General features: G+C 38.2%; 1 protein-coding gene and 1 pseudogene across 1 annotated transcript; both read right to left on the minus strand.

Moving 5' to 3' along the window:
* Window positions 1-1,864: 1,864 nt before the first annotated feature.
* LOC101978968 (olfactory receptor 51E1) lies at window positions 1,865-2,830 on the minus strand. The gene has a single exon (XM_005368838.2). The coding sequence runs from the start codon at window positions 2,816-2,818 to the stop codon at window positions 1,865-1,867; it is 954 nt and encodes a 317-aa protein (XP_005368895.1). The 5' UTR covers window positions 2,819-2,830.
* An 11,351-nt stretch (window positions 2,831-14,181) lies between these two features.
* Window positions 14,182-15,169, minus strand: LOC101989154 (annotated as a pseudogene).
* Between the last annotated feature and the right edge of the window lie 11,377 nt (window positions 15,170-26,546).

Here is a 26,546-nt window from a genome sequence, read left to right on the forward strand (position 1 = left end):
TAGAAGAATAAATACCAATTTTTAAAAATTCTTTTGAGTAACAGATTGAATATTTTTATTATGCTTTAATTTCTTTTACATTTTCAGAATGTATGTGGTTTTTGCTTTTAGTGATCACATTCACTTTTCAGGTAAGGAATTCGTGTCTTTCTGATCCTCTTCATTGTCTTACTCTCGACGGCCATGTCAGAGCTCCTCCCCTCCGTTCAGAGTGACCAGATCTTGCACTGAGTACATTTTACGCTATTTCCTTTGACCTCCCCTCCCCTTTACCTAGTCAGTTCTATCACACACGGTTCTTATATTCTGGAGTATAGTTCAAAAGTTCTATGTGCAAGTGGGTCTCTGTGCTGCTAGCCATGGCAGGAAGTTCTACCCTGCTCCTGCTTTGCTGCCTGCCTCTCATATTCACCAACTACACAATGGATCTGACTATGGCTTTTCTGTGTGTGATGATCCCAGTCCTTGATCCATCTACTCCACCTCCACTGCTACAATTCCTACAGCAGGCAGCCCACTCCTGGGAATCCTCTGACTAACCTGTAGGGTTCCTAGGTGTGCCTCAAGGCTATATCTGTGCTATGTACAATTGGCAGGAATGCTGTCCTTATTTCCTGCATTGCAACACAGCTTAAAGCTCCGGGTGTCTGCAGTGTTTGCTTATTGTGTGCTCCTCTTTTTCTATAGACCCCGCTTCCCCTTGTCTTACTTCCTGGTCAGCTTATGACCCTACTCAGTATTATGTCTCTTGCTTTTGACTCTGTATTCTGTGGTGACCGTCCCTCTTCTCTTTATACCACAAGCTGCTGGATATTCTCAACTGCTTCCTCTAAAGCATCCTTAAGACATGCAGGGAATCTGTAGCTAATGAGACTGTTTCTCAGATAAACCCATCTGCAAACACTCACAGGCACAGTGGTATTATTGGGCAAGGATGCAGAGCAGCTCTGCTGGGATGATTAGAGCCTTGGGCAATATTGACAGGAAGTTCCTCAGAGCAGCCCTAGGCAAAGGAAAATAAAGAACCAAATGCCCCCTCCCAAAGCAGTATAGGCTCTAGAGATTTCCAACTCAACATTCCACAAGTCTGCCTAATAATTCTTCAACATAACATAGAATTGGACATGCAAACTTCATTATTTTCTTCTATTATGAGCTTCCATGATTCTATTCAATTCACTGGTTCCCAGTAAATATCAGTCTCCCCATTGGTGCAATCAGGGTACAAATAAAAAGTTGTTAAGCTTAAATAGCTAAAACAGAATGTTTTATTGGCTGTGACAATTGTCATAGCGAAGTGTGTCATTTCATGATGTAGGCAAATGTAGATTTTTTTCCTCTGGCCTGGGGCACAGAAGAAAAACAGTAATTTCTTTGGAAATTGTTTTAAAGAAGAAATTCAGTTATAACTTCTTAGAAATCCAAAGTCATTGTGAATTCTGATGATGAAATCAGAGATTTAACCTAACTTATATAATTTTATTATAGTCTTGCGTTTATTTTCCTTTTGTCATGCCTGTGATGAACATTTTAGATGTGTTGCTCCATCTCCGAATGCTATGAACTATCATCAGTAAAATGAACTGAGAAAGTGGTGATAAAATGGGAGGCAATAACCTTCAAATCACAAGCCTTGATCTCAATAATCATTTTGAGAAAAACCAAAATGGGATTTGATGTTGGAGTATGGAGATTGCAGGTTTTAATCCATTGCCATGGAAATTCCACAGCTAGTTTCATCTCTTAAAGATCTGAGTTGTGCTTTGATTAAGAAACATTTGTTTTCTTAATACTGTCTTCCAAGATGCTGATATTAAAGTATGGATTGGAGAAGTTTGGATGCAGTGGGTTTCCTCACGGATTCCTAGTGATCTGAAGAGTGTGTGGTTGTGAGAAAAAGACGCAGGATGCGCTGCCGGATCTCCTTTGTCTTCACTCCATAGACGATGGGGTTGAGCACAGGAGGAATGAGCAGATAGACGTTAGCCATAATGACAGGAAGGAGAGAGTCACGCCTCTTGCTAAAACGGTGCACCATTGACAGACCAATGAAAGGCACATAGAATATGAAAACAGCACACACATGAGAGACACAAGTGCCAAACGCTTTTGCCTGGGCTTCACGTGTCAAGCCCAGCACAGTCTTAAGGATGAGCAAATACGATAAGGAGATGAGAAGTGAGTCCAAGCCAATGGCAGAGATAATAACAATGAGGCCATAGATGACATTGACACGGATGTCAGCGCAGGCTAACTTCATGACATCTTGGTGTAGGCAGTAGGAATGAGAAAGGATATTAGAACGGCAGAAAGGCAATCTTTTGATGAAGACAGGTAAGGGTGCCATTAATGCAGCACCCCTGACCACAGCAGCCATGCCAATCTTGGCAACACGAGGCAATGTAAGCACAGTGGCATGGCGTAGAGGGTGGCAGATGGCCACATAGCGATCAAAGGCCATGGCCAGCAGCACTGTGGACTCCATGCCAGACAGGGAATGGATGGCAAACATCTGTACCAGACAAGCATCAAACTGGATGGTAGTGGAATTGAACCAGAAAATGGCCATCATTTTTGGCATAGATGAGGTGGAAATGAGGATGTCTAGGCCAGAAAGCATGCAGAGAAAGACATACATGGGCTCATGGAGGCTGTGCTCTGTCCTCACAATGTAGATGATTGTCAAGTTACCTAGCACAGCAATAAGGTAGAGGGAGCATAGTGGGAAAGCCAACCAGAACTGAGCCTCTTCTAATCCTGGGAGTCCTATTAAGATGAAATACGTGGCACTGGGTTCACTGCTGTTGATGGCCACCATACTGAAGGAACTGAGGTGTAGCCAGCACCCTGGAGGTTGAAACGGAAAGACAAAGACAGTTATTGTCAGGTCCTCTAGACTCTCAATGCCATACAGTCCTTGATCCTAGTGTCTTTTCTCTTACAAAACTCTAATCCCATTGCCTTTCCAAACTCTGAAGCTACACTAAATTTCATCTAACCATGAATCAAGTCCAAGATAAAAATTCACTTAATTCTACTTACAATCCTAATTTTATATTAAGTCAAACAATAAGACAACCTTCTGATATTATTAACCATTTAAATCAAGCTAAAAAAGTATTACATCCTGTGTGGTATCTTATACTCCATATTTTTAATATGGATCATATTATTCATATAAAACATTTTCTGACCCTGGAAAATGAAACTATGGATGAAGAAACAGTTAATTAAAATTGTTATTACTTACTGTAATTGCAATCAATTTCATCATTTTATTCTAATGTGGTTATCATCCAAATGCATCAATGGTAGTAGAAACTTAAACTGACATTGAAACCTTACTTTATCACTAAATTAGTGATCTCCTTTTAGCCTTAGCCCTAACTTTGGCAGTGCCCAATACACAGAAGCAAATTAATTTAACAGCATGTATTTTACTGTGTTAAAACCTAATTACAGTAAAAAACATGATCTTAATTCTATTCTGAACTATAAGTTTGAATTTCCATTTTCCCCAGATATTCAATCAAGAGTTTATACTTGTCCTACACAGCTTATATCAGGAAAAGAATAACAGCTTCAGTGGATCCATTGCTGTCCTACCTAAATCCCATTTTCACTGCCAAGCACCTAAACAGTTGCTAAGTGATGTAGCCTTCCAGCCACCACACCAGCACTGTGACATATCCAGGATCTCCCATGGATGCTGATGCTGGTCTCTGAGTGAAACTGTAGCCTTGTTCAGCCTCCTTCAGCTGCCCTGTCCTGCACTGCTTCCTCTTTCAGTACAGAATCTCCCTTTAGCCATACTTGCACTGCCAATTATTTTTTTCCAATCAACTGTATTCACCTGAAGTCTGAAAATATTAAATTAAAATTCAAAAATTAACAGTTCACACATTTTAAATTGTATGTCACCCTGGGTAGGTGGATAAAATGTTGTGGCATCTGACTTTGCCCTACCTGGGATGTAAATCATCATTTACTTAGTCTAGCAACACTAGATAGTCACCCAGTAGCCTCTTTGGTTAGCAGATCTACTGTCAAACTATTGCAGTGCTTGTGTTCAAGGAATTCTTATTTTATTTAATAGTACCCCCAAAGCACAATATTTTTTCAATTAATTTCCATCCATGGTTGGTTGACTCTGTAGATGGAGAATCTACAAATACTGGGGTCTGATTTGATATACTTATACATATAGGGGTGTGGGTATATGATTTCATATACATAAATAAAATCATGTATTTGACCTGTAAGAACTGGGATGGGGACTTTTATGGGATACTCAAAAGAAGGTGAGCACAAGGCAGAGCTAACAATTGTATTTCAGGCATCTTTAGATCATTAAATGGCTTAGTGGGACAGTAAGCTCTGTTCCACCATTGAGAGCTCTCATCCAGAGGTGGCCTCAAGTAGACAAAGAAATCCATGGAAGGATGCATGGAGCATATATTTTAGAAAAGGGTATAATAGAGTTTTATTCAATCTGTTAGGAGAAGAGTTCAACTCTACTACAGGCAAAGAGTCAAAGTCATTAGTACGCTCACTTTTCTGTATTATATTTGTAGTGACATAGCTCCCTGCTTCTTTATTTTATAAATTAATTTTTTAAAATCAGTGTTTTCTCATTTTTCATGCCTATCCCTTTTCCATTCCCTCCCTTCCTCCTGCTCCCCACAACTTCCCCCCAGTAACCTCCCTCCACTCCTCAGAGAGGGTAAGGCTTCTCATAGGGAGTCAAGAAAGTCTGGCACATCATTTTGAGGTTGGACCAAGGTCCTCCTCACTACAGGGAGACCAAGAAAGGTATTTATCCATAGGGAATGGCTCCAAAAGGCAGTTTATACACTAGGGGTAAATCTTGGTCCCACAGTCAGTGGTGAGAAAGACTGCCTCTTAATATCCAGAGGCCCAAGTGCTGCCTGTAATGGTCTTCTCTGTCTCTTTAAGAGACAAGCCATGCCCACTCCCTCCCCTGTCTGAGGCAAGCTGATTATCAGCTTCCAGCCTGAGTTCCTTTCCTTTCTGTCTCTCTCTCTCAAAGAGGCAGTGTCTGTCTCTCCCTTCTCCCCTTCTCCCTTCTCCACTTCTCTCTTTATTCCTCTCTCTCTAATCTTCCACTCTCTCCCCTTCCCTTCCATAACCCACTAAATAAATATCCGACTTTACTCTGCATGGTGTGCCTATCCATCTCAGTCTCTCACCTGCCACATGGCTTGGGACTTGGTGCCTTCATGGTCTGTTGCGGTCTTGGGACCCACTGCCCACTGCTTGATGCCAAGACCTGTGGTATGGTCTTGGGATCCACTGCCCACTGCAGCTACTTGGGGATCCACAGCATTTTATCTTTACCATTACATTGGTGCTGTGACTCGGCCAGGCTCTCTACATTCCCTCTGGCCCACAGGTGGGCCAGCTAAGAACATGTGAAACCCTGGGCTTGGGGTTCTTTACAACAGCTCTCCATTCTATCTGCCTGAGCAAAATTTTTATGCACACTACCAACTTCAGTTGGTGAGCTTCCCTTATTCTGGTCAGCTTAACCATTTCTCCAGACCTGAGGACTTGATCATTGAGCTCTCAGAAATCTTCTGGTATTCCTAGAAACGGGGGGGGGCAGCCCCCAATCATTGTTTAAGGCTATGGTTGAGCCCTTCACTGACATTTATCTCTGGATTGCTTACCTTAACTAAAATCATGACCGGATGACCTGGGGTCAGTCCTCCCACACTAGCAATGCATGTGCTGTGTGGTGCATTTGACTGGGGGCCCAGGGTCCGACGGTTTCTCTCTCTTTTTTCTTTTTCTTTTCTTTTCTTTTTTCCCTACTGTGAAAGGCTGCTCAGAGTGTCCTTTGGCCTCTCTGACTTCCAAGTCACCCCAACCAGATCCATCAGGCTTTATCACCCCACCTGTAGGCAGAGGATGCTCTCCAACAAGCTCTGCCATTTTTTGCATGTTTTCATGGTTTCGGCTATGGGTAGCAAGCCATCCATGTCTGTCAGTCCAGCCTCCCCGTGGGATGGATGCCTTTTAGAGGCCCTAAAACCCCAGGCCTCAATGCCTTACTTCTTCAGCTCCTACCCTCACTCCACCAGTATCCTGCTGGCTCCAATTTTTACAGCAGTTTTCTAACTACTGTCATCACACAGGCAAACGGAAGGAGGTTCCTCAAATTGTCCCTGCCTCCACTAGTGCTGCCAACATGATTGGTCAGATCCACGAGGTGGTTGTTTTCAATTTCAGCCTTTTGCTCCCTGCTGTGGCTTGTGGCATGGCAGCTTAGTGACAGGGTGGATCACACCTCTAGGTCACTCTTATTAAACTTAAAATCCCTGCAGCTCAAAAATTGTGGCTTTTCCATATAACATGTGACCGCTGCCATTTTGACTGAGGTCAGGCAACCTTACCACCAGGCAATCTTAACTGAGGTCAGGTGACTTCATTGCCATCTTAACTGTGTTTCTTTTCCATACAACATGTGACTGTTGCCATTTTGACTGAGGTCAGGTGACCTTACCACCTTCTTAACTGAGGCCAGGTGACTTCACTGCCATCTTGGCTGAGAGCCAGGTCAGGTGACCAAGTCCCGCCATCTTTACTGAGGTGTGTCCTGCCTGGTACCCTAGTTTACTTATGTTTTTGTCTCTAAATTTCTATTGTTGACTTTGTTGTATATGTGTTTTGTGCAGTGGCATGCCTTTGGTAGGGCCCACTAAGAGCATCTGCTTCATCCCATTCCTATTCACTCTGTGTGTGTGTGTGTGTTCATACATGTGACTTAAATGCACCTATGTTTACTGTTAAATGTTATAATTGTCTGTTCATTGTACCTCATTCCAGACTACAAAGCAATAAGTTTTATGTTTTAAATTAGTATGTGCTTTTACGTCTCTTATAAAAATATGGTATAGTTAATCCAACCCTGATTTAAAATATATTAAGCTGTTCTCTATTATTGTCAGTTTTGCTGTTAACCTTAAATTGCAAGCATTTTTTCTTCTTTCCATCTTTTACGAGTGTAAATATTACCTGTTAAGTTAAGAGCCGGTATAGTCAAACTCAGACCCAACTCTCCAGGCAGATTCTGGTATAACTGTAGTTATACATGATAAACAGCACTCAACTGTTCAGAGAACTGGGGAATATGGCATTTAAATATTTAATTATTAAAAAACTTTTTATAACAAAAAGAGACAGATTGGTCTATAGCAACAGCACTCTACTTCCTCCACAGAAGACAGAAGACAAATGGGCACAGAACAACATTCATCCACAATTCATTTCAACTGCCAAGTGCTGACCACAGGGCAAAACTGCCTTTCATCTAAACTGAAGATCACCAGACAGTATAAAGAATCATTGGAAACGACAGCCTAGCTGCTCAGGTCAAGGTAGGCTTGTCTTCCTACAGAGATCATAGCCCACATGATCTTCTGGAGCCTGGCAGGTCCTGAACTAAACAGCAAAAGGCAAATACAACCCTCAATGACCATGGAGGACCCTGAGGAAAAGCTCTAGGGGCCAAACAAGTAAGTTCTCTGTCATTTTTTAATCAGTAACTCAAGAAAATTTTCATCATTCTCAAACTTCTCTGATGAAGTTTGACAGATGAGAGGTTTTGTCAGTTTAAAAGGACAATCTCACCAAACAAATTTCACTAAAATACAAATATAAGACCTGAAAGTTATAAAGGTGTGAGGACAAATATGTTATCAAATTTTTCATTCTGCCTTTCATAGTCTTAAAAATACTTTTCATTGTGCAAATATATCCATTACAGTCATTCTGACATAAATATGCTACTGTTTATACAATGTATATGTCGATAACTTCTCTTTTCACAACCCAAAGAATTCTTATGAGTTCTAGGGAGCCAAACTGAAGGATGCACCTTAAACAGGTCAGATATACTCCCTTCAATTCCCTGGTCCTAAGTTTTTTTTTCCCCTAAACTTAACTTTGTCCTCTGTTCTACCAATACTTTAAACAGGTGTAAGAGACACCAGACATTTCCATACCACCAACACCAGACAGGAGCAAACAGACCAGCTATACCAGGATGTGACCAGTACCCAGCTTTCTCAGGTCCTCCCAAGATGACTCCCACAAATAAGCAGGAAGAAGTCTTGAGAATCCACTGCCCCAATTCCTTTAACCTGTCGTGCCTAAACTCCCTCCTTTTTATTATAAAAAAGAGATGGGAATGCAATGGTCTGCTCTGTTCCTTTAAGGGACAACCCACATCCATTCTCTCCCCCATCCATAGAGGCAAGCTGATCTTCAGCTTCCAGCCTGAGTTCTTTTTCCTTTTCATCTCTTCATGTCTCTCTTGAAGAGGCAGCTTCTGTCTCTCCCTTCTCCCCACTTCTCCCCTCCCCTTCTCTGTTTCTCTCTCTCTTTGCCTCACTCTCTGCTCTTCCCCCTTCTCCCCTTCCATTCCATAACCCACTAAATAAATATCCAACTTCACTCTGCATGGACTGCCTATCTGTCTTTGTCTCTCACCCACTATGTTGCTTTCTCTCTGGGATTGGTTGCCTTTCATGGCCCACAGCAGCCACTTGGGGAACTGTGCCATCCCTGCCTGGATCTGGCTGTTCTTGGGCCCTGCTGCCATCTGCCTGTTGCCATTTCGGGGACCTGTAGTGTGGTCTTGTGACTCTGCTGTCTGTTGCAGCCACTTGGGGATCCACAGCATTTTACTTAAACTACTACACTGCCAGAAGGAGGGGAAATTGTCTTTGAACGAGGATACTTTAATCTGATTATTGAACTCACTTTTGTATGTTTTTAGTTGATAACATTTTATGGGACTTTGTTTCCCAGCGTAGGTGTATGGGTGAAGGCCTCACCCCAGCCCCTGATATCCTTATATCCAAATAGTCTGGAATGTTCAGGTGGAAGTTCCACCCCAAAGTCCCCCTCTTCACTTCCAGATGCCTCAGTCCAGAGTCGAACCCCCAAGAAAACCCACCAAATAGTGAACCCTCCTCAGGGATGCTCTTGACCACTCACCTAGGGCATTTAAACTGCCCCCTGAGAACAAACACATGTTTTTCTGGTCTGCCTTTGCCATATTCTCGGGGGGGGGGCTGTAAAGCCATCTGTGAGCATTGGTGTCCATTAAGCCTGGGCTTTTTCTAATTCAGTTTGATTTGATCTGATTCAGATTATTGCATCAGAAGAGAGGCTCACCAGGGTGCAGAAACTTTTCAGGGGTCAGAAAACTAATTTTGTTTGCCACATTTTCCTCCAGTGTCAGGAAAGACTTTCCAACCCAGCAACCCTAAAAGAAAACTGCATTTACTTTTTAACAACAATTTCCAGACAGAGTGGTCAAACCGACTTACATAATAAAGGACAACCTGTACCATCTTATAGTTTGAAGCAAATTACTTTGAAAGTTTTTTAACAGCACCTGCTAAAACGTTTGCCTACAGTCTTTAAACATTTATAAATACCAAATATAAAAACTTTATTATTTTAAAAGAATTTTAATGGGCTTATTTGAAAAACAATCCTGTGTTTTCTTTGTCTGTCTATTCTAGTGTCAGATACCTGGCAGTGCTAACAGAAATGTACTCAAGACTCTTCAGCTTCAGAAGTGATCAAGAGCCAGAATAAAGTGATTCAGAAAGCTGCTCTGCTCTATCAAGACTAATCTTTGAAGACATTAGCAGAGGGTTTCTCTCCTCTGTTCATGCTGATGTTCTGGGTAATAAGAATATGCTTCTAAACTATTCTGCATATGTTCCTGTAGTATGAGTATTATGAGAATTCTTGCAATAATATTCTTACTGTGAAGTTCAGTTATAAAATCTATTAGTTGTGTGGGCACTGTGTTCAAACACTTGTAATGACTAGTTCCTGTCAACTCATAGTCTATCTGAAGTGCTGCATTTAATCATTCTTTGGTGTTTGGGGGGCCTCACCATGGAATTTTCTTCTCAATTAAGATTCTACTTCTTATATCCGCTTGCATCTCCAAGATATTTGCATACTGGAGTATGGCAGGAGGGAGCAATGTGAGGAATCCCCAATGAGGGCCTGTGATTCTCTTCTTTCTTCTGGATAGTGTCAATAGCTCTATTACAATTTCCAAAGACCTATCTACCATTGTCATCTCCGGATTCCTATGCTATGGCTTCTGGGCCAAAGTAATCTATACTCCAAGATGGTGACCATGTTATACCTGAAAAAGTCAACCAACAACAATAAAGCAGATTCTTTCTTTTGAAGCTTGAACTTTGTTTTGAGCTAATTTGACTGTGCATATCCAGCTAATTAGCATGGCCATGGTCTCATATACATACTCCATTTTTGGTGAATTTCACAATTAGCTTTAATGGGTGATTTCAAGTTTACCACATAATATTATTAGCTGTTTGTATGCTAAACATTAGCTTTTTACAATGTACTTACCTAGTGACTTCATATGCAGTTTCTAAGGTGCTTTTTAAAAAACTGGTGGTTGATATTAAAGTTTTCCAGGAAAAATATAAGTTTTGAACATATTAAAGTATAGGGATGTAATTTCTATACTTCTTTGGCAAGGAGACACAAAACATTATGCTATATTTTAGGACTTTAGGCAGGGTTGATTCACCCTCAGGGTGTGTGTGTGTGTGTGTGTGTGTGTGTGTGTGTGTGTGTGAGAGAGAGAGAGAGAGAGAGAGAGAGAGAGAGAGAGAAAGAGACAGAGAAACAGAAACAGAAACACAAAGAAATCAAGTTTAGAGAGGAAATAAGAAATAACAAACTGTGTTTAGTCTTGTACCATAATTTTTTTACATTCATTCTAACAATCCACACAGAAAAGATGTCATCACCAATGTTTAATGCCAGCTAAATTTTTATCTTGTGAATGTTTGTTCCCTTTGAATGCCACCAGTGTTTATAATAATAAGTCCATGAACATCATTTAGTTTAATCTTGAGTGGCTTCCATTATTTTTGTTTGGGTTCTTTATGTCTACTTAAATGTCAAGTAGACTATGAGGCCATGCCCTGGTTGTAGTACTGTGAAGATTTACTATGGTTGTAGTACTGTGAAGATTTACTATATACTGTTTTTTTTTCTAACTTGAATTACACAGTATTCATGTTCATTTTATTGAAAGAAAAAACACTTATAAGGAGTATTTTCATGAGATACTATCTTTACCAATTCTATTTATTTTTACAGAAATCAAATGTATGTTTATCTTCTCATTATCTTCCTAATATAGTTTGCACAGATGTAAAATGCATTTTGCTATCTGAAGAGTAGTAAACTCTTGAGTGTTCTATTTCTAAGGCCACAAATCATAAGAGATTGACAGTTCTATGATAAAATATGCAATATTCTTATGGTGGTACACACCTTTAATCCCAACACTCAAGAAGAACAGGGAGGTGGATCTCTGAGTTCAAAGCCAGCCTGGTCTACAAAGTAAGGTCCAGGACAACCAGGGCTACACAGAGAAACAAAAAAGTGTGTGTAAAGTAGGAGTAGGCTAAATCAGGTTGCCACACTATTATGTATGTGTGTGGTTTGTAGAACTCATACTTATTTATTTAGTTGTATGTGCTTGTATGTGGTGTGTGCGTGTTTGAGGTGGCTAAAGCTCAACTTGCTGGAGCCAGTTCTCTCTTTCCTTCATAAAATTCCCAAGGATCAAACTTAATTTTGTTGTCATATTCTAAGGTGATAATCTGACAGGCAATGTTTTGGAATAATTATAGTATGGCATTGGGAGCCAAGGATTGATGCCAATGGGACCTGGTAAGAAATTCTTACAGATAGAAATCCAAACATTTCTAGGTCTATATGAAACAACATTCTTAGACCAAACCTACAAGAATGAATATTGCAAATGTTAATAAAACATTCCTAGGAATTTTATAATTTTTCCAATTTATAAATGATAAAATTTTGTTTTATATGTCACTCTTTCAAAAATACTTTGCTTCCCCATGTGTATAAATTCAACGTAGAAGGAAGGATAAGAATGAACAATATACAATTGTTACTTGAGAAAGTAGAACTGCAGATTAGACTTGGAAGAGTAACAGGAGGACTTTATCCTTTTCTGTACTGTATTTTATTAATGAGAGCATAATCATTATTTCTTCTGTAATTAAACTTTAGCTAAAAGGCCCTAAAATATTTGTTTCTGAAAACAGTAATTTTTTTATATTTGTATAGAAAACAAAAGAAAAATGACAACATTGAAGACCTATAGACCAAAGAGAAAGTCGCGATATTTTGAGGGACTATTGGGCTGGCTCTAGACTAAGTACAAAGGTAAAGATGAGAATTTTTACTTTTATTATCTTTTTTCTATTATTTTTGAGAATCTATCATAATTACAACATTTTTCCATTCTATTTCCTCCCTTTATATCCTTCAACATACCCCTCCCCACTATCTTTCAAATTCATGGACTCTTCTTCACTGTTATTAAATGCTTATATGTATGTGTGTATGCACATGAATTCCTTAGATATACACTGCTCAGTAGTGGTAAAGGCAGTCTTCCCCAAGGAACAGCACATCAACTGGTGGTCAGCCATGAAACATACATATGAGTAAGATCTCTTTATATACAAGATGAAAAATTTTTAGTGTTCGAGCAGATAGGAAACCAATGTATGTGGGGGCAAGTGCTGAAGGGTACTTTGTGGGATTTCTTGCACCTTAGGAGTTAAAGAACATTAGAAAATAAAAGCCCCCAAAGGAAAACTTGTTCATTCAAAGACTAGTTTAAGCCATTCACTTTATTCAAACTGGAATAAGCTATGGACACCTCAGTTTCTCAAGTAGCTTTCTCCCCTTAACTTTAGCTTTGCCAGAACTAAGGTAAATTGCTAGATGTTATAAACAGAAAGTTTACCACCAGTTTTAAGAGCAATTTATTAGGTCATTCATGTCACATATGAAATGGAATTGGTTACATCGGAGTTGTTCTGAAAGTATGTATGAAAACTATTAGGAATAATATAACTCAGATATTAGTGAGTGTCTGTTACATAGATGGTATTCGGTTACATGTTGTAGCAGTTTTACAAATCAAGGCAATTTTTACTTATATAATTTATACCTTCATGAGAACTTGAGTGTTTAGTGTACATATACACTGATACTCATATTTATATAAAGGTGAACAGATAAAAGAGAAACACTAGAAAGGCTGATGATGTGAAAGCTGTGTTGAATGTCACTGGAGAGAGTATAAAAAACTTAGTGGAGATATTTAAAGATGAGTCATAATATTGTAATCTTCAATTGGAATGTGGGTGAAAGATCAAAGTGGAGTGGACGGTAAAGTTCACCCTCAGGAAAGGTACAAAAATCTAATGGACTAGTTAGACTAATTTTCTTATTCTTTGAGAATTTGAGGTATTCATTAAAGTTAAGAGAAAACTGACGCAGATTATAAGAAGTTATAGCTTATTTAGTTTGTGCATGGGAAATAATTGCAAGAGATAAATTTATTTCTTTATTTTTTAAAAAAGTATTTTCAGCTGAGTACTTGGAAAAATAATTTAAAATATCTTCAATTTATACTTTCTTGGAAAGAGAAAACAAGTTTTTACCAATGGTATGCCACTGGGTATAATAACTACACTCCAAGGCAGGCCCCATGCCTAAGAATACTTGACTGACACAAAATCGACTCATTTTTTTGGTGGGATTTTTGTTTCATTTTGTTTTGTTGTTTTCTGTATTATTCATTGTTCATTTTAATTTATTATTTTAATTTTGTTTTTTTGAGAGAGAAATAACATAAAGTTGGGCTAGTAAGAAGGTAGTAGGGGACCTGAGAGGGCTTAGGACAAGGGAAAACATCATAAAACATATTGTATGAAAAAATTTAAATTGAAAATAAAATAAAAGTTAAAAAATTAAAATAAAATAAGGAAGCTGAGAGACAGTGAGAATCTAAATAAGTGTTCTGGCAGTAAAGAAAACGCATTAGAAAAGATTATTTTGAATCTGTTTGATTGATTTATACCTAGATCTTTTTTTTGTTTGTTTGTTTTTCGAGACAGGCTTTCTCTGTGGCTTTGGAGCCTGTCCTGGAACTAGCTCTGTAGACCAGGCTGGTCTAGAACTCACAGAGATCCACCTGCCTCTGCCTCCCAAGTGCTGGGATTAAAGGCGTGCGCCACCATCGCCCGGCTTTTATACCTAGATCTTACTCTTACATTTAATGTGTGATAATTGCCTCTCATCTTGAAATAAGTTGTATGTGATTAATGATTGCAAAACACGAGGTCTCTGGCAATATCCATGTCTGAGAATAGCTCTCTGAATCTGCTCTGTTAATACACTGTAGATGATAGCGTTCATCACAGGGGGGATGAGCACATACACATTCACAGTGAGAGTGGGCACAAAGGGTGGGGCTTGAGGACAAAGGAGAGGCTCAACAAGGGGTGTAGAAGATGATCACAGCAGTGATATGAGAAGTACAGCTGCTGAAAGCCTTTTCCTGTTCTCAGGGGTTGCCATGCTGAGAACTGAGATCAAGACACAATAGAGCAGGATAAAGATGGAGTGAACTGTAGCAGTAGAAATAACCGCAGTTAGTCCCAATGCACTGTTGATTTTTGTGTCGGAACATGTAGCTTCATCACATCAGTGTGGAGACAGTAAGAATGGTGGAACACGTGGCTATGGCAGAATGATAGACGCTTAAGGAGCAAGACTAGCGGGGTCAAAATGACAGTCACCCTAGTAACTACTGCCAGGCCTGTCTGTGCAATCCTTGCATGAGTTAGAATGGCAGGGTATCTCAGGGGGTTTAAGATGGCCACAAAATGATCAAAGGCCGTAGGCAGCAGCACTGAGGACTCCATGACAGTGAAGAGCTGGATAAAGAACATCTGTTGATCTCCCTGGCATTGATATCTCTGGCATTAGTATTCTCAGCACTGTCACAATTGTGGAGATGCATAAGCCAATGTCAGTGGTGGACAACACGGAGAGGAAATAGTACATGGACTCTTGGAGGGTCTGCTCAGTAAGGACAACAAATATGGTCAAAGAATTTCCAGATAGTGCAGTGAACTACAGGCAGCAGAAGGGGTGGGTGGAGATCCAGGATTGAGCCCATCTAGACCCGGGTGCCAGTCGGGAGAAAAGTAGGAGAGGTGGGGTTATGAAAGATTGGCATGATGGTCTCTTCAGTCAGAATCTTGACTTCCTAAATCTAGAATTTCAAAATTATTTTTAAGTCTGATATGCATTCAGTAAAGTGCACAGAACTTTAGAGAATGTCTACCAGTTAAGTTTTTTGACTTCAGTTAGGAGAACAATGCCAGAAGGCTTCCTAATTTTCCACACTAACCATTCTATTGTTCACTTTAGCAGTTCTCTTTTTCTGGCAACATCCATAATTACCAATTCCTACTTTTGAACTTGGTATTAGTAGAACCGTGCAAACAATGATATTTTGTTGGGGTTTTTCCATTAAAAATTACATGTAGATCTATCAGAAAGCTCAGATACAGGTTTGAATTAATTTAAGTTTATCCAGCTAAATTTATTTCACATTATTATTTAGAGTTTTGTATAGTTATTAATCATTTACTCTTAATTAAAACTTTTATTATTTAGGGGCTAGAGAGATTGGCACAGCTAAAAGTGTTTGCTGCTTTTGTAGTGGACGAGAGCTCAGTTCCTTGTCCTTATGTTGGTTTGCTCATAACTTCCTACCTATCAAGCTCCAAGGTATCTGAACACCTTGTATGGCCACTGGCACCTTTGTATACATGGCACACATTCACACATACAGGCAAGTTTAAAAATTGATTGAAACTGTGTCCTTTAATGTACTTATTGTGTTCTATGAATAAAAGTGGTTTTTAGTTCTTCTTTGTTTAATAGTACTGTTCGTTCATAGTGTATAAATACAGGCTTTGTAACTGATTTATATTTGAATATGTGTGTTTTCTAAAACATGCTAATGTACCACAGTCAGAGCTTAGTCTAGGAAAATAATTTTTGCTTGGATTTTTAGAGTATCATGGTAATGCTAAGTTATGCCCGATCAATTTAGTAAGCAGTGTACAGCTGTTTCCAGGATGTGCCTAGGATTTCTCCCCGTTAATACATGCCCATCATGTCTCTTCATACATGTTATGTTTTCAGGATGTGCTTAAGATTCCCCCCTAGTTAATGCACACCCATCATGCCTCTTCATACATGTTATTACAGAGGAGATGCTTCAGTTCTTATGACTCTGAAGCTGGAAATATTGTTATGTAGTACTAAAGCCTTGCCTTGTTTGTGATCAACGAATCTTCCTTGTATGTAGCAGCAGTCACTGAGTTAAATTATAAGCTTCTTTGGTCACATATATGGCCTAGTCCTTAACCTGAAGTTGATAGGTTACAGCATTACAGAGATACACATTCCAGTAACTGTTTTGCATAGATTTGCTTTGAGCCTTCTGATGAATCCGAGAGATGTGGTTGTCTAGATGGATAAGTATTAGAAGTTTGGATAAACTCTTCAAGTTTATAAAAAGAGAGAGGTGGCATTTGGACTCAGAGAAGGAGAGACTTCAGAGTCTCTGCTATTACAAGCTATAATCACCTTGTGATGATGTCATAGTTATGATATGAGTTTGGTTCAATTAGTAATATTATTTTCTACTAATATATGAAGAAATGTGAGATATAGATCTTTGTTGGTGAATATCAAATTATTTAAAATGTTCATTGTCCAGACTTAAAACATATTTTAGGGCTGTGTGTCCACCTCACGACCCGTAATTAGACTGCTGGGAGTTACTTTCAACAAGTAGTAGATTATTTGGCATAATGCGAATACACAGAGTAATGCAGTTGAAAATTATATATTTACTAAAAAAGCCAATGCAGTTTTCAAAATGTATTTTAAACTTCTTTCAAATTTCTCTTGATTCTATAGAAGACTTCCATGGTCATTTTAACCAGTTTTGCTTAGTGTTTTGCATTTCTAGCTTCTAATTACACAGCTAACTTATGAATGCAGATGAAGATGAACTTGCCTTTTCGTATGAGGTATTGTTTATTACAGATTTAAACTTCTCAGTTTAAATTTAAAAGGACAATGCTTTTACTTTTTTCATGTTCTTTTGTATTTTAAAGCATTTCTCTTTTCAGACTAACATTAAAAATAGTAGATCCTTCTAGCTTTTTCTTTAGTTCTTTACTTCACGCTCTCATTGCAAGCTCAAACACAACCTGACTGTATCAGAATTCAATCTTCTACATGGAAACTTAGCCGATACATTCTCTTTCTCACTTCAGTTAGTAACTCCATGAGTTATATGAGAATGTTACAGAATTCTGTCTGCAGATTCATGCAGCTCTGTAAGGCATGCTTTCCTAATCCAGAAATCTGCCCATTCTCACTCCATCTGTCCTCCATACTCTTCTGAAGTTAAAATACAATCACAACATTTTCTCTCTTCAATTCTTCCCATGGAACCTCATTTTCTCAACTCGCTCTAAAATTCATAACCTCTTTTTCTTGAATTTTAATCACCAATTCCTGTTTTGCTGCAGTTGTGTCTAGCACACATTACTGCCTGTTCTCTAAGACTTTTATTTCAGAGTAACTTTATCACGAGCACAGTGTGAAAGAAAGTCTTTGTCAATAATTCTATTTCTGCCAAATTCTCAACACTTATAAAGATGTGCAAACATAAGATCTACTGCTAAAATTGATAATCATCCTAAAGCATATGAAGATGGATTGATTAAAAAAGTAGGGCAATATTTCCTTAAACCCACGGGCAAGTGTAGTCCTCAGACCTCATAAAGGAAAATTCTCTTTGCAGTATGACCACTGCACAAAATCATAACCAAAGTGTAGAGCTGTGGAGCTCAGCACCAGTGGATAAATCTACAAAACACTAAGGCTCAGGGGACATTGCAGGAGAGTTGCAGGGGAGATTCTAACAGCCAATCAGGGAGCTTTCTGTAAGACTGTCTTTTAGGAATATCAGACCCCATGCCCAAAGAGTCTCATCAGCATGATTGACTAAAAAGATGAGTTCAACAAGAACAACAAAAGATCTGCTAAAGCACCGGGGGCAATCCCAGGAAGCCCATCTCTGCAAAGGCAAAGGAAGAGTGCTGAGAGTGGGAGAGATAGTGTTAACTAGGGAGAGCACACCAATTGATTAGTACCAATGGTCAGCTCTGCAACACACACAGAGACTTAGTAGGTTGCATTTATATAGTTATGAATACATATGCTTGTAACATTTATTTTTAAAAAGAGACCATGAATTTGAAAGAGAGAAAGGAGAGGTATATGGGAGGACTTGAAAGGAGAAAGGGGAATGGAGGAATGATATAATTATATTATAATCTCAAAAATGAAGTAGAAAAATAAGACAACACTTAATACATGTCCAAGTCTACACAAACCAATCTGGTTTTTACCAAAGAAACTATGAGAAGAAGGCTTTTAGATTTCATAGGATGTTTAACTATAAGATCAAGCTAGATTTTTTTCCTTGTGAGATATACTTCTTATTAGGAAAGACAAGGGCATATGGGGTGGTATTGGTGGAGAAACACTGATTTTTGTAATTATCATGAACCCATGAATGTCTTCATCAGAAGTGGAAAGAAGGAAAAAAACACACATTTTAGAAATTTAGAATTCCTGTTTTCATTATTATTTCAGAATAGGAAAGAACTGAACAGTGCTGCAGACGGGTGTTGCTTTAGTGGAAGCCGAGTCTTCTGTAACCAAGAATCAGACCACACACCGTATAATGATGCCCATTGAGACAGCTGCCAAATGCAAGTCATGTACCCAGTTTACAAAAAAACAAACCAAAACCAAAACCAACCAAACAAACAAACAGAAAGAAAACTAAAGAGATTCTCCTTTGTACTGAGAAAGTATAAAGAAAAAAATAGTGCTGCGAAATCTTAAACTCATTGCAGAAAGAAAATAGCATCGGAGAAACAGAGCCTGTGTGCATGCAGAAGAGTAATAACATCTGGAAAAACAGAGCCTGTGTGCATGCAGAAGAGTAATAACATCTGGAAGCACATTTATGACAATTGTTTTATGTCATCATAAGTGGTCAGTTTTGTACAGAGAAAATATCCTATAGCAGTGCATGTAATACCAGCACACTGTACAGGAGAGAAAACTATATACACAGAAAAGAGGAGACAAAATAACGCGGTACTGAACACATAGAATTTAATGAATATGCTAGATACAATCAAAATTTAAATTGAAATGTAATTGTTTAAATCAGCTCAATTTGGACAAATTCATCTGAAAAATTTTTATATAAAAAAAGAATAGTGGAAAGATATAATAAGAAAATCTTTGATAAGACGTGAAATCATATACAAAATGCCCAACTTTATTGTTTTTTTAGAAGTTATACGTTTTCCCTGGTCAGTGGTGGTACATGCCTTTAATCCCCGCACTTGGGAGGTAGAGGGAGGCAGAACGCTGTGAGTTTGAGGTCAGCCCGGTCTACGTAGTGAGTTCCAGGGTAGGCTACAGAGAAACCTTGTCTTGAAAAACAAAACAAAACAAAACAAAACAAACAAACAAATACAAAATACCCTAAAACAAAACAAAAAACAAAACAAAACGAAAACTTCCTAAAAGTTATATATTTTCAAAATAAAGTATAGATTTCTATAAAGAAATTTAAATCAAGCCATTTTAAAAGCTAGACTAACTAAAGAAATGTTTAAATTTAAGCTGTAGAAATAATAATAAACTTCCACAAAAACTTATTCACCTCCCCAACTGATGTGGGATGTCCTTCTGTATATGTGTTGCTTTTTATTGATTGATGAATAAAGCTGTTGCAGCCAATGGCTTAGCAGAGCAAAGTCAGGCAGGAAATCTGAACAGAGATAGAGATAGAGATAGAGATAGAGGTAGAGGTAGAGGTAGAGGTAGAGGTAGAGGTAGAGGTAGAGGTAGAGGTAGAGGTAGAGGTAGAGGTAGAGATAGAGAGAGAGATAGAGAGAGAGAGAGAGGGCGGAGTCACAGAGATGCCATGTAGCTACTTAAGAAGACAGATGCCAGAACAGACCCTTACCCAGTAAGCCACAGCTTCGTGGTGATACACAGATTTATAGAAATGGGTTATTTTAAGATGTAAGACTTAGTTAATAAGAAGCCTGAGCTAATAGGACAAACAGTGTTATAATTAAATAGTTTATGTGTGATTACTCACACTGAGCAGTCAGTAAACAAATGAGCAGTCTCTGTCTACAAACAATGACTAAGACTTTGACGTTGTGAACTATAACATATAAATAAGTAAGCGTTTAGACATTATAAATTATAGGATATTAATATGCAGGACGTCCCCATACGGTGATGGATTAGAAAGGTCAGTATCAGCAAGGTAGCAGTTCTCTAAACACAGTGAGATAAGGCTTCTTAAGTATTTGAATGACTAGAACTGAGAAGAAGGTAAGAAAGAAAAAGCTAAAAAACTAAGTTTTGACAATATTTGGAAAAACTGGAACCCCCCTGCAGGGCTGGTAGTATGTCATAGTACATTCGTTTTAAAAAATGAATTGTCAGTTTTCTAAATATTTAACCGTAACTTCACCATAGGACTCAGAAATTCTACTTCTAGAAACTTTCCAAAGGCAAATGAAAACATGTGTATAAACACTTACACACTGATGCTCATAACAGCTTTAGTTGCAATAGCCCCAAATTGGGGAAAATCCAAATCCTATCTGCTGAATGAACAAACTCCGAAACGCCCATATGATGGAATCACGTTCAGACAGCAGGGTAAAAGAAATACTGACATCACTGCCACCGAGGCTGTTCCACGGACACATTAGGAAGGGTGAAGAAAGGCCTAGCTTGGACATTCCAGTGTGATTTATTTTAATGAAATAATTAGAAAAGAGAAAAAAATTGGTGTGTGAGCTGTGTGTATAGAGTACTATACATGTGTGTGCAAGTGCTCATGCTTGTGCATGTTCCGAGAACAGAGGAAGTCATCAGGTGTCCTGTTCTATCACATTATCACCGTGTCACTAAAGCTGCAGCTAGGCTGGTGGCCAGCAAGCCTCAGGGAGCCACCCGTTTCTGGACTGAGCCCCCAGTGTTGGGGTTCCAGTGTGAATGGCTGTGCCTGACTCAGGTCCTCGTGCTCGACCAACAAACCCTCCTAACCCCTGAGCTATCAACCTAGTCTTGAAAAGAAACCTGTTTTAAGACAGAAAGCAGGTTAGCACTTGTGTCTCTCTAGGGATGGGCATTGGCAGTAACCAGGAAACTATTTTGGGTGATGGAAAATATTCTAAAATTGGGTAGTGGTGCTGGTTTCTCATAAGCAGTAAACAAAAGTTCAGAAAATACAACTTCATATAAGCTTTAAAATAAAATATGAAATGTTGCAATGTTTTTGAGAATGGAACAAAACCAGACAAGGAAAAATTTTTATATGAAACGATTGACAGGTGTTTACCAACTTAGAAAGATTTGCTGTGGTTTCTGCACTGTTATATTAGATATTGACATAAGTAGGAGAATTTAGGTACCATTTTGAAACAAACAGAGTACTGGGGTACTGGGATACAATTACAGAAAGAGGCCCAGGAAAATACCCAGTAGATGTTAAAACCAGTAGTAATAGAAGGGGGTGGTGAATAAAAGCAGTTAGGTAAACTGACTTGATAAAAAACACAAATACAAAAATATACTGAAATTATTTCATGGTAGTTAAGTAATTAAACATAAATAAACCACAGGTATTTTAGAACAAAATACAGGTAAACATTGATATAATTGCAGAGTGAAAGCAGAATTTCTAATAACAAAATGAAAGCTAAAAGCCAAGTGGGGAAATATTGAAATTTTCAATTTGGTAAAATATAAAGAATTATTTTATAGCAAAATGTCTCCCACCTTTGAAAAGCTGGTTACAAAGTGATAGAAATGCTTGAAAGATATACACCATTCAGTTAGATAATATACTTGCTGAAGAAACAATGGAACACAAGGAGTCATTTCTGCTTCTGTGGTAAGCCCTCACCCACACTCCTACAAGTAACCCCATTAAAACTCAGTGGTTCATGAAAAATGTGGAATTCACCAAATAACCACTAGTTAATACATGATTATTTGACATCAGTGACAGGCAAAAGAGTGATAACACAGCTTCAGAGTGAAGAATTTACCCATGTTCCTCTGGAGGATGTAATGAACCCAGTGTGGGAGTTCATGTCTGCTCAGTGTGGTCATTACTGTGCCATGCTGTCTTTCTATTGTTCAAAATTAAATTAAAAGTTTGAATTCAATTGATGTTCCCCAGGATCCTGCCTGGAATAAATGTGCTGTAGAAATGTCAATCAACTAGAAATGTAAGTTACTAATAATGAGGGTGTGCCCATGTCTTTGTCAGGGAGTTTCATTAATACACATGTCACAAACACAATGTAAGTTAAATATAGACTATGTCTTACAAAATGTTGGGTTTAATTAGACATTTTCACATTTGTATATATACTTACTATGACTACTTAGACATATATAAGAGAAACATCTACTTGGAGTTTGAAGTTTCTGAGTAGGCAGTCCCACGGAAGTGACCGGAGCAGGGGTCATATGTATAATGAGGAGTTCAGAGGAGTTGAATGACTTGGGCCAAGTAAGGAAGGGCCTTACCTTTAACAATGTGCAGAAATAGAAGTCTTGGAGGTGGGTATGTTGAAGGAAAGGCATCATAAACTTTGCAGTGGTCTTTATACTTACTTCCACTGAAATCTTGTGTCTTTTGAAATGAGTTACAACTCAGCTTAAAATGGCTAGACAAACTTATTACAGACAGAAAAAATATGGTTTCCTACCGAAATGTGGCTGGTTGTCTGGACCATTACACAGGGAGTGGCGGTTTCTCTTACTCTAACATAGTGGGGTACATGAAGGGCACCCACTTATTTCGATGAATGGAGAATCTTTATAAGGAGTGTGGTGAGAGAATCACTGGCTCTGTTGTAGTAAACCCAAGCATATGGGATTTCTGGGCCACGCTTCTCTGTCTCAGTACTCTGTCCCCTGGTGCTTAACTGGTGCCTTGGCTCATGGGGGCTTAGACATATGGAACAGAACCAATTAAAACAAACACAGACACAGGATGTTTATATACCTCAGTTTTAAAAGATATTGATAACCACTCTGATGATGAATATAGCATTTAAGATGAGGACTGAGTATCACTTCTAAAAGATTCCATGTGTTTCTTGTTAGTGATACTGTTGTGTGTATAACAGAAACTTTGAAAGGATCGCAGTTAACAGCTACACAGCACTTATGCATTGCAATCCAATAGCTAGTATGCATGCATTAAATATCTGTTAAAATCAAGAGATTCATCTCCAAGATTCAAAAGCAAGCAATAAATTAGGGAGACAAAAATCAATAGCTTCCTTGAGAGTTGTTCTTTCTATAGAGAAAGAATTGACAACTTGGGAACTCAAATGAAAGAGACTTCCAGAAGAAATTACTTTTTTTTTTTTTTGATTTTCGAGACAGGGTTTCTCTGTAGTTTTTGGTGCCTGTCCTGGAACTAGCTCTTGTAGACCAGGCTGGCCTCGAACTCACAGAGATCCACCTGCCTCTGCCTCCCAAGTGCTGGGATTAAAAGCATACGCCACCACCGCCCGGTCTGGAATCTTTTTCATACAATATGCCTTTATCATATTTCCCCTTTCTCTGATCTCTTCCAGATCTTCCTCCCCACTCATTCTTTATTCTATCTTTCTCTCTCTTTAAAAAAAATATACATAAATCCAAGAAACACACACACACAGATACACACACACACACACACACACACACACACACACACACACCTCATGCAAGTGCAGGAAAACAAAATATACAAGCAAAGGACCAATAGGACAAAAAAAAAAAGAAGCCCCAACAAAACAACATAGGACAAATGTCTACAAAAACACATTGAGCTAGTTTTGTGTTGGTCAACTGTTCTGGGCAATTGACATCCTTCTGCAAAGAAAAATAATAGTTTTCTATAATGGATTCTCACTGGGAATATTATAGTCACTCTTAAATATTTCAAACTAGGAAAGACAATCATGGGAATGAAGAAGTCATTTTATTCAATTTTGTTTGGGCCATTATATTAAAAAACCAGCAAAACTTGTATAACATTAACCTGGAGTATTTTAACTTATGTTTAACATTTTATTTTAATCTAAGACTTATAAATACATTTATGTTTTCATTTTGAGCCTATTAATGAAACTGAAAACTGGAAGTCTGTATAATTTTTCTTGTAATTAGCAAAAATTCAATGGGTCATTTAAATATCCCTTTTATGATAGTCATGCTCATTGAGAAATGATATAAAAATTGATGATAGCTGCTTAAGGGAATAGTGAGGTACTGCTTGTTTGAGAATGATCTCCCAGAGTCCATCTGCTAGCACCAGGTGACATATTTGGAGGACAGGCAACTGGCAGAAATACTCCTGCTATTGGGAGAACATCTTAGAGCACCAAGATCTCTATGGATTACAAGCAGAAATCCAGAAAACTGCCTTGATGATACCAGTAGCAGGAAGACACCTCAGTGACAGGCATTGGTTTTCTTATCAGCATGTTGTGAGCCACCTTTTGGGGTGACTTCTGCCACGATCCTAGCCACGGCAGGTTTTGTGCATTCCAGGGTAGGAGTGTAAGGATTAGAAATGTTAGATAGGAAGAACAGAGAGATAAGGAAGAAACAGATTAGTAATGAAAGGGCAGCTCATCGAATACTGAATGCTGAATTCTCACCCATGTTTATTTTCCATACACTTTTATACCCAAATAAAAATGGGGGGGGGATAAAAGACAAAAGAGTGCTTTAACATGATACAAAGGACAACCAGAACAGTGCTTGAGACGTCAAGCCATTAATTCCTGATGAAATCATTTCATGTTTGGGGCAGTGAACATTCCCTAGACTAAGTATTCTGCAGGCAGCCACTCCATAAGTCAAACCTCTTATTTCAAAAGAAGAAGAAGCAGTAAATTGAATTCTATGACCTTTGCTCATGGTGGAACAGGTCTACCTCTATGGACCATCCTAATGTCCAAAACAGCAAGTAACTACAGCCTATGTCAGCATATTTTGTTTTGTAGACAAACCTGTTGTCAACAACTTTGAAAGATCAAAAATAAACTCAAACTCTCAGACTTTCAGATAAGATGGAATAGGCTTACATTTTGGGGTCCCTACATTAGTGGAATAGAATGATGGTAAAGATAACTTCTGAAAAACCTAAGGTCAATATATAGTCTTACGGCAGTACCTTCTTTGAAGTTGGATTCATGATTCCGAGAGCAAAAGAACTCTTGGGAATTTTTTACCCCCAACATGGGATTTCAACATAATATCAATTGCATATTTACATGGATGAAGATTCAAAAAATTCAGTGAGAAATTGATGAAGTTAGGAGCTCCTGATAAAAATGTGTCTATAACAAGAGAGTCTAGAGAGATGGAAAAATGAGGCCAAAGTGGTAAAATGTATGAATAGTGAAACCAAACTAATTTTATTTTTGTAAGATGGAATCAGTTTGAATGGTACTGCACAGACAAGTCAAAGATGGCATTAATAAATTTGGCTTAGCTGGTCAAACAGGATGGCATCTCAAAAAAGTGAATAAGAAATGTTATTTTCTACAAAATGAAGTTTAAACACAGAGACAGGAGTCTGAGAAATGATCTACCACTTTTCTGAAAATGGTGTATGATTTCTCTTGCACTCTACTCTGACAACAGGGGCAGCATGGAACATGGAAGGAAAGCTATATTGACACGGACCCACTTTCTGAATTTGAAGAATTCCATGTGGGGTATCTAGGAATGTGTGGCCAGAAATGAACAATTTAACATTCATATGGAACAAGTTTTGAGAAATATTTAGTGAATAAACAATGAACAATAAGGACATGATTTGTGAAATTAATTTTGAACAATGGATTTCTACCAAGTCAAAGGACAATGAGTGCAAAGCAGAGTTAGGTTACTAGTGAGATTCTTTGTGATTAGTTTTGCATATTTTAATTCTCCTAAATTGTCACAGATTAAGAAATGTTATCTTTCTTAACAATCTAATAGTTTCCATCATCTGCCATTAGCCAAATTTTAATATTAAATGAGATTCCTAAAACAATAATTGTCAGAATAAGCAATTCTTTAATATAACAAGCATGAGAATTTTATGAATAATATAAATTATGTATAAAGGATTTTATTGTTTCTTAGCCTAGCAACATAAATTTTTATCTTGATTACTTTTTAACTGTTGCTTTAAAGTATCTGGTTCTGCCTGTGATGGCCAGTCAGAAAGGCATGACATGACAAAATATGTATACTCTTTTATGAAATTGTTTTGTTACTCCTATGAGTAAGTATAAGTGGTATTGAGTATTTCTTTGGCAAAATATTTCCGCTTTTCTGAACACACTTCAAAAACTTTCAGAGATAAAGAAAAGCTGTGTGGAGGTTACTAATATGTTGTATATCCT

Source organism: Microtus ochrogaster, unplaced genomic scaffold (assembly GCF_000317375.1).
Source record: "Microtus ochrogaster isolate Prairie Vole_2 unplaced genomic scaffold, MicOch1.0 UNK41, whole genome shotgun sequence".
Classification (NCBI taxonomy): domain Eukaryota; kingdom Metazoa; phylum Chordata; class Mammalia; order Rodentia; family Cricetidae; genus Microtus; species Microtus ochrogaster.